The following is a 9934-nucleotide window of genomic DNA, read 5'->3' as shown; positions in this document are numbered from 1 at the left end:
GAACAAGGAATCAAATCCTCCAACATATCCTTCTACCATGTATTTTAGCGTCGTGAATTGATTGAATAACGTATCAAACTATATATAAATAAATAATTAAATATTTTTTTTTATTTTCTGTTCCTAATTTAAATTTTAAATTTGTTTAGATGAATACTTGTAATAAAAAATTATTAAAATATTTTTTATATAACAAATGATTTTTTCAGAGTCAATGATATTATAAACGATTACTCATATCATAATGTAATATTTTATTATTCCGTAATTTTAGTTATTATAAGTGTTTAGAAGAATTTGGAGTTGGAAAAAAAAAATTGTGTGAGAAAAGCATAGTTTTTTTTTTAAAAATAAAAGCTTTCATGTTAGGTATCACTATGCAACTTGAGATTTCAGTTAGGCTGACACTTCAAGTAACAACAATCATTTACCATCATATGAAAAAAGTATTATTAAATAAATACAAAAATACGGGAGGACTAGACCAAAACCCATATGTTAACAAAAACGATACATAGGTAGACTATACATATTCATAAAGAATTCTAAGAAGAGGTAGAAGCCTATTATACCAAAGAAAAGATTCTCTATGAAAAAATCATAAATTAGCCAACTTATCAGCACACGTATTTCCTTTACGAAAAATATGAGTAACTGTAAACTTAATTTTCTCACAGTAATTAAGATAAGCATTTCATCTATTACGAAACATCCAAGGAATATTTGTTCTAGCAGTAAACGCAGCACAAATCAAAGCAGAATCACATTACAGTTAGATATTAGTAAGCCCCATCTTTTAAGCTTTCTTCGTTCGTATTATGTATAACCAACGAATAAATTATCATATTTTTAACAATTTCAATATATAAAAGATCTGTTTACTTTGTTAATGAAAATTATAAAAAAGAAAACACTTTTTTAATTGAGGAATCTCTAATGCGTGGCGTATTTGATAGCAATTAATGACAGTGGACTATTTAGATTTAAAATAAGTGGCACTATTAAAATACTAAAATGTACTTTGTGAGATACAGATCATAAGGGCTTATTAGAGAGATTTGCAAGATTTCTTTTCTATCTAAAAGATGCTAATCTCACAGTCCACTATTAAAAAATTATGTTTAAAGTTTCTACTAATATATATTTTTTTAAGACTTCACTATTTAAAAAAAAAAATACATGTTTTTTAGTTTATTTTAAAAAAATAATACTGATAAAATTTAATATTGAAATGAAACGCGGATTAAATTATTTATATATTTTATATTTACTAACTAAATTTTTATATTTAAGTAAATTTTATAAAAAAATAAAATAATTTACTTTTCGGATTGACATATCAATCAAATTCAACGTAATTTTTTATCAGTTAGTTGCTTACTTCAGTGAGTCATCTTCTATCCTTAAAAAGTAGAGTGTATATGCAATAATAATAATAAATCAATTTATTTAAAAGTTAAAGCAAGTATCTTTGAAATAAATATATTTTTTTAAATCAATTTATTATTACTATATACCTACAATATGATTGTCTATTCTAATATCACATATCCTTATTTTTAATAGTTTATTATTACTACATATCTACAATACGATTATGGATTTTAATATTATGATCATAAAAGTCAACAAACACAACTATAAATTTTAATTAATTTAATTTCAAATATAATTCACGTGAAATATATCATAACTTAATAATATATTTATCAAAATATTATTCTTATATGAGTCAAGAAGATATGGTCAAAAATGTGAAATGTGCTCTTATGTTTAATTTAGTCTCTTAGTTGGTTGAAAATATAAATAAGTATAACATATATATCAAGTAAATATATTTGTAGATTTATATTAGATTCAACACATGCACATGGATCCATATAAATATTGTAATTAACCTCATATTAATATAATAATATGATATACTCATTAAATTAATTTAGAATTAACATTTTTTCTAATTATTCTGTTTTTATAAATTTTTCTAAATGTTTAGGGCTTGCACCCAAAACTGATATGTTTATTCAGTGCCAGATATGTCTGTGATTTTGAGTATAGGGTTTGGGTCATGTATGTACACGTTCTTTTTTGGCTGGCTGTTCTTTATTGGTTTTTATCCAAAGCATCTATTAAGAAATTATTTGGCCACGGAAAATTTCTTTTTTATATGATTACATATTATTTAATAAACCACTGTATATAAACTATTCATTATTTTTTTTACTATTTGTACAACTTGTTAAAGCAGTTCTGTATTTGATCAACCTAGATATTCGGGTTCTATAATTTCAAATTATTCTTATTCTGATTTTCCATATGAGAACAAAAGATCAGTCTTACAGCAAATTTTTTAATTCAAAACATTCTTATCCTGTCTTCTAACAACTTTGTTCATGATACATTTTTTTTTCCTTTCAACCACGTAGATGAAGGAATAAAGGGTGCCATGTTTTCACCTTTCTTATTATTTTTCCTCATGTGTTAAATTAATACATTACAGTGGTTGTGTACAAGTTCTCTTGGACCTCTATCACCTATTTATATTATTATATGTATACATTTACGCTTACTTAGTCAGAAGAATCTATATAATTTATTTTAAAATACTCATCTAATTAGTCATATATATAGAGAGAAGTTGTATCTACTGCTTGATTCTATGGAAAAGTCAAGTTTAAGTGATAGAAAAGAAGGAAAAAGAAATAAATTGTACTGTTATAGAATATATGTTTTAATTAGACAGAAGCCTTTTTTTTAAGAAAATTAAATATTAATAAACATTCATAATCGTATAATTAAGATATAGGAAACATAATTGATCCATTTGATATTTAATAACTTTATAACTAGAGATAGTTCATATTATAGAAATATATAAAAAAAGTTCTCGAACGAGTTAGAGAACGATTGCTCCTGCTTCCACCTTCGGTCGGTTTACGATGTTCCAAGCTCTCTGTTGCACCTTTCTCCTTTCGGTCGTCTGACTCCATAAGCGAGGATAGTATCTGCAGAAGACACTGTAACACTCAAGTCAGTCGGGGTGTTAGCACTCGAGTGTCAGAGTACTATAGATAATGACGTGCATTTCTCCTTAAAATGCATGTTATTTATATTACTTTAATGAGCTTTCATTGATGGGTCGAATTAGAGAATTGGTTTGTGTTTAGGGTTACGCTAAGCAACCCTTAACCATAAACTAATTTTGTTGGCTTGGTCAATCATTGATACAACGTTAAGGATCGATCGACCACGTGTCGTCATATGACCTCCTCGTCATTGTTTAGGCTGTGATAGAGTCCAGCAGTAAAAAAAATAAATTGCTTTTTAAACCTCCTTTGTGAAAGAATGTGTGAGTTGACATTTACCTCCTTGGTGGATTGAATATTCAAAGATTCCTCACTTCCACAAATGACAGTAAAGAAAATATATATTGTAGATTTATAATTTGTGACTTAAGGTTGTCTCCATTATATCTTGGTTTTCCTCTTTAAAGTCTCCGAAAGCTTGTTCTCTTGGTCTTCCGTTTGCATGGCATTGTGAGTGAGAGAAGAGAAAGCGAAAATGGCAGTGGAGTTGATGAGCTTGCCGAAAATGGAGGAACAGAAGGCAATTGAAGAAGCAGCGACGTTGGGCCTGAAGGGAATGGAAAACTTCATCCATCTCCTCTCCCACCAACCCTCCAATCTCAACACTCACCTCACCCACGCAACCGTTTCAAACTTCAAAAAACTCATCTCCTTGCTCAACAGAACCGGCCACGCCCGTTTCCGCCGCGCACCTCTCCCTTCAAACACCCACCCCATTCCGCCGGCTAACCCGGTTCCCCTCCACCAACCTCCCTCGCACACTCTCACTCTCGATTTCACCAAACCTAACATCTTCGCCTCCACCGACGCCAAGTCCACGGATCTCGAATTCTCCAAGGAAACCTTCAGCGTCTCCTCCAACTCCTCCTTCATCTCCTCCGCCCTCACCGCCGACGGCAGCGTCTCCAACGGCAACCAAGCCTCCTCTCTCTTCCTCGCCCCGCCTCCGCCGCCCTCTTCCTCCGGAAAACCACCTCTCCTCAAGAAGAGGTGCCGCGACCACTCCGACAACGTCTCCGGTAAACTCTCCGGCTCCACCAAGTGCCACTGCATTAAGAAAAGGTACACCCGCATCGCACCTTGTAATAATTAGCAATTGACTTGCCCGAGTCTGCGTTCCAGAGTCAACGATTTGGGTAGTAGTGCAGTTAAAGGCATTCAATGGACACAGTCACAAGGCACGCGTGACGCTGACACCAAACACTTTTTTTTCTCTGACTTTATGTCTCACAATAAAGACAACAAAATAGAACTTACCAGTCCCCACTTTCTCACGTTAACCACCTTTATCATTATTGTTACCTTTGAATGTCGACCTGAATATTTTTTGTTTGCGTTCAGGAAAAACCGGGTGAAGAAGACGGTGAGAGTGCCGGCGATTAGTGCGAAGATCGCCGATATTCCGTCGGACGAGCACTCGTGGAGGAAGTACGGGCAGAAGCCGATCAAGGGATCACCGTACCCGAGGTGAGTGACGATGCGTGATTTGGTGTTGACTTTAGTCAAATGTTTGTTAACTGACGTTGATTTGGTTTGGTTTTTCAGGGGGTATTACAAGTGCAGTACGGTGAGAGGGTGTCCGGCGAGGAAACACGTGGAGCGTGCTTCGGACGATCCCACGATGTTGATTGTGACGTACGAGGGGGAGCACCGTCATTCCTTTCAGACCGCGATGCAGGACAACATTTCCGGCGCCATGGGTTTGGTTTTTCAGTCAAAATAGGGTGGTGGAATCAAAATCAAAATGTTTTTTTAGTATGAGAGAAAAAAGAGTGAATAGGAATTGAATTATGATGGGTGGAATGTAAATGTAAATCTATCCTCCTTCAAAACATTCAGATGTTCCTCTTCTAAATTAATTAATTTTGCATCTCTATCTTAAAAAGTATTAATTTTTTTAATTTCTTTAGGGTTTAGGGTGGAAATGGTTTCAAGATGTATAAATAAGAACTTACATGTTTATATACATACATTAACATTTTAAAAAATAATTAAATGATTCCGAAAATTTGATAATAATAATTCATGTTAATTTTAATTTAATAATAATAAAATTTATGTAATTATAAAAATAGACATAATAAGTAAATACATGTTATTATTATTTATTTATTATACCGAATATCAAATACTTACTTTAAGTTTAGAACACGGTTAGAACTCTTTTAAGGTATTGTCCTTGTAAAGAATGAAAAAGAAAAAAAAGTAAAATTTAACTACTACATGATAATCATCAAATAGAAATCAATTTTTAGAGACCAAAATAATTAGTTACAATAGTAACTAAGTTAGAGATATTTTAAAAACTAAAAAAAAAATTCTAAATTAGTTTCTATTGTTGTGAAATAGTTTCTAAATTAGTATCTAATTAGCTATCGAAGTTTTAACTACCAATTATTTAGATTTTAAATTTGATAGCAAAAACTTTAGTCGCTAATTAGATAACAATTTAGAAATCATTTAACAATAATAAAAACTAATTTAGAAACCAAAAATTTATTTAATCCCTAAAATGATCTCTAATAATTTATAGTCACTATAGTAACTAATTATTATTTTTCTCTAAAATTAGTTTCTATTTCATTGTTTTTTATAGTAAAAAAAACAAAATAATTATTTGTTTAATTAACAAGAGATTCTTCCAATCTCTCTATAGAATAACATTATATTTTTTCTTCTTTTGTTTCACGCAATTGAATCTGTGGTAAACTCATGAATTTGCTAGATTGAAGATGACAATAGAAGTGTAAGTGTGAATGTTGAAACCCTAGAAGCACTCAATAAAGAGGTTAAGCAAATCACTCAATAAAGAGATTAAGCAAATGAAAAAAAGGCAGCTATTACTCCATTTTCAAAAGTGGTTGACAAAGCTTGCTCGCACGAAATTCCACGAGCACTACCATAAAAAAAGATGACTTAAACGTGGCCTCAACATTATAAAATTCCACCCCATGTTATTGACCCTACACACAAAGAAGCGTGTCAAAATTTGAAAATGGAATTTAGTTTTTAGTCAATCTATGGCTATTAATTATGTTTCCACCATACATTCAAACCTATTTATCCCTTTTCTAGATTTTTCATATTTTCACTATTTATTCAATTATTGTCTTCCCACCATATACTTAAGCATATCTTATTTATCAATCCTCCACTTCCAAGACTTGCTTAGTCCATGCTTATATATATATATGATATTAAAAAAAAGTGTTGGGTAATGAGCCTGATCCGATGTTTGGTCATTTATGAGTCGTTTCCTGACCTGTGTATCTAACATTATGAGGGAACACAAGTCAAAAGATCTCAATCAATTAGACTTAATCATATTTAATGACTCGATTAATACAGAACATGACTAATGTGGAGAGGTTACAATTCAGTCTATATATACTTGATTATGCTTTACAGAAACACATCATCTAAACATCTAATAAACAACACAGGGAATACTCTCAACTCCCATATTTCATATTATACTCGTTATATTTATGCTCTTAGTGACTTAAGCGTCGAGTTGGCCAGAACAGAAAGGAATAGACAAAAATAATAAAATAATAATAATTTATAAAAACTATTAAGATTTTCTATTATCCATCTATATGTATTTTAAAAAAATAATATATTACAAGCATAGTTCTTCTAAAACATGTCGGTGTAGTTAGTAAATCTATGTAACGTTTATTGTTATCTTATATTTTTAAGAAAAAATACATAAGTAAATTATAGTTATGACTTTTAAAATATACTTAGTATATAACTTTTTAATGTAACTCTTCTGAAAATTATGCGTGTACCTGAAAATTCCTTAAGTATTTTAATATACTTTTTCAGATTTTTCTATTAATATTCTTTATAAAGGGAAATATAATAATTTTCATACTTTAAAATTAATAATTTTTATAAGTTTGAATATAACTATATACTTTTTTTCATAAATTAAAATTGATTTTTGTTAATAATTGATTATCATTTAAAAATAATCCATTGAATTGTTTCGGTAGAGTTTTCATATTCAAACTAAAACAATATAATTTATTATCCTTAAATAGTCAATTAGACCCGTTTATATAATAGGTTTTCTGATTCTAAATCTTTTACAGACATTCTTAGTTTTAAAGTATTTTCAAAAACTTAAAAAGTAATTGTATTCATAAATCTTTGAAGGGAATTTATACATAAAGGTAAAGTTGTTTTTAATTTTAATGGAATATTAATCACATCACATGGTATTTTTTGCATATACTTTTGTTTTTGAATTTTATTTTCTGTAAAGTTAGATTTGATGTACTCTTGTAAATAGGTTTTTACATGGTTGAGTTGTGTTTATTGATTGATTTTCAAAAAAAATTGTACATCTTGTATAATTGCATTATACTGTAAGTAAATTTTGATTGTAAAATATTTTTTTAAGTGAAACAATCTCATTAAGATTGTAGTGATTGAAATAGGATGTATATTAGGATAAAATCAAACCAATATAAAAAATCTTTATATCTTTCTTTGTTAACCTTTTTTTTTATTTTGAGTTCTTTATACTTTTTATTTATTTACTTGTGATATATCTAGTGTATTCTTATATCCTTAATTAAGTGTTAAAAAAATGTGTTTGGGATTTTATTACTCGATAACAAGTTTTTTAAAACACCACTTTACTCCCTTCTGGTTAGCCTACAACTTGTTTTTCTTTACAAATTTAAGTACAAATATAAATTAATTTTGAGAAGTTTAATTTTTAAAATCAATTTATTAACTGATTGATAAAAATTATCTCCTATAACTTATTTAAAATCGATTTTAATGAGTAGAAGTTTATTGTGAACTCGCTCTCAAATGTTTGGGCTTTACATACAATTCAATCATGAGTCAGCCTATTTAGTCTAGCAAAACCAATAATGGAAATTCTTTCTGCACCTCCATGCGTTTCATCCTGCACTTCCATATTTAAAAAATACCCAAATTAGTGTTTGATATTTTTTATTAAAAAAAAAAAATTCAGAATGTGAATTCCAAAGACAGAAAGAATCTTAAAGTTATTTTTTTTTTTATAATCTGAAATTTTTTATTTTGGATGAGATTTCTTTGCAATGTATTTTTTTACATTTTAAAAAGTATTTTAAAGGACTTTTGTAATGTATTCGTTACATTTCGAAATGGAGTATGTCCAAGAATTTATGAAGGTGAAAAAAATTCTGATTTTTTGTTTACATAGGCATAATAAACAAACAACTAACTGATTTTTTTTATATCACTGTCTACTTTGTATGTATTTAAATTAGCATGCAAATTTCATTTTAGACATATTGAATATAATAAACTTAGCTTTACTAACATTAAATCTTAAGTCAAATGGTAAATGTCTAAAAATATTTCTGAAAATGATCTTGTAAAATCTACCGTTTCCAGTTTCTTATAAAATCTACCGTTTTATTTGTTTCTTATATTTTGAGGATTTGTCTTGAACTTAACAATATACATTTTAATGCAACTTTTCGTGACATTTTCAATTATTTTAGGAATTTATCTTTTATTCCATATTTGCAAAACTATGATCTACTTCATTAGGAGTGGTTGTAAAAAAACCTGTTAAATAATATGCATTGTTTTCAAATTTTAATTCGTTTAGTATTGGAAACCTAAATGTTCTTACGGATGGAATCGGATAACTTCTTATTGGAGATGAAACAACACTTTTTCTGCTCTTTGACGTTAATCGATTGTAAGAAGAGGAAGAAGTTCCATATGAACAAGATTTTCAAATGAGTATTAACATAAAAATGTTTTTAAGTGAATATATTGAGTATAAAAAAAGTTGTATATTTCTCTAGAGTTGTAGTATTAAGAATCGAACTCAATTATGATATAAACAAATTTTATGTCGAACAATGTAATAAAGGACATTAATGTAATATCACTTAGTGAAAATTTAAAAAATTAGTCTAAATAGCGGAATAATGTTTAATATTGAAAAAAAAAAACAGAAAACAAAATCGGTTACAGAGTAAGGCAGATAGATGATTTAACATATAATGGAGAACGCATGATTGACATAGATGTGGTTAATTTGAATGGTTAGAAATGCATTGAATTGATAATATAATATTATTTTTGATATAAAGTAATTGTTTAGCTAAGAAAAGATAAAGATGATATTAAATTGACTAATAGGATTTGTTGGTAAAGATATTTTTATGCAGGAAGCATGGTGTGACAGTTCTTTGAATTTAAACCAATATCTCAAATTACATAAAGAGGGACCACTTTGTCTAATTCTTTGCCCAACCATAACCAGAAGTGCAACTCTTTGAATACAAACCAAACTCCTTTTCTTATCTTGCTTTGTATTCAAACTGAGTATGGTAATTGTACCTGAGTGGAGAGATGGGGCCCAGGCACGGTCGGTTGACGTGGTGTAATTGCTGACGTGTTGATCTTCTTCTCCTCTGGTCGATTGTCCTTTCTTGCTGTCTCGTTTGGTCGGTCGTCCCTTCGTGCTATCAACTTCGGTCGGGCGGGGAGGGTACCTGCGAAGGCACTCCGACGCTCAAGTAAGTATGAGATTCTACGCGCAGTTTCGTCAGTGAATGAAAACGTACCTTTCTCTGGCTTGAGCACAGTATTTATAGGATTGCCTAATGGGCTTTCTATCCCTTGGGCTCAGGGTGGTTATGGATATGTCTTGTCAGTCGTGCTCCGGAATACCCGGGGAACATATCTTCTCTAAACGCATATTCCTTATTCTTCGGAGGTGTATCTTAACCACCTTAGCTTGTCACATAAATGCCCTTACATTTATTGTGTATACGACCGGTCGTCCACGTGCGTTCGTTTCCATTTAGTGTATAAGGTCG

The 9934-nt window shown here is 29.9% G+C and overlaps 1 protein-coding gene across 2 annotated transcripts; it reads left to right on the top strand.

The window, feature by feature from the left end:
- Window positions 1-3340: 3340 nt before the first annotated feature.
- On the top strand, window positions 3341-4971 carry LOC137820551 (putative WRKY transcription factor 11). Of its 2 annotated transcripts, XM_068624693.1 has the most exons (3): window positions 3341-4148; window positions 4428-4553; window positions 4632-4971. In XM_068624693.1, the coding sequence occupies exons 1-3, from the start codon at window positions 3562-3564 to the stop codon at window positions 4807-4809; spliced, it is 891 nt and encodes a 296-aa protein (XP_068480794.1). In that variant the 5' UTR covers window positions 3341-3561; the 3' UTR covers window positions 4810-4971. The 2 variants fall into 2 exon arrangements, with proteins under 2 accessions (XP_068480794.1, XP_090151467.1); XM_090295341.1 differs by lacking the exon at window positions 4632-4971 and having other exon boundaries at window positions 4428-4557.
- The last annotated feature ends 4963 nt before the right edge of the window (window positions 4972-9934 follow it).

This window comes from Phaseolus vulgaris, chromosome 9, assembly GCF_051622355.1.
Source record: "Phaseolus vulgaris cultivar YP4 chromosome 9, ASM5162235v1, whole genome shotgun sequence".
In the NCBI taxonomy this organism is placed as follows: Eukaryota; Viridiplantae; Streptophyta; class Magnoliopsida; order Fabales; family Fabaceae; genus Phaseolus; species Phaseolus vulgaris.
This window is presented reverse-complemented; position numbering and strand designations above follow the sequence as displayed.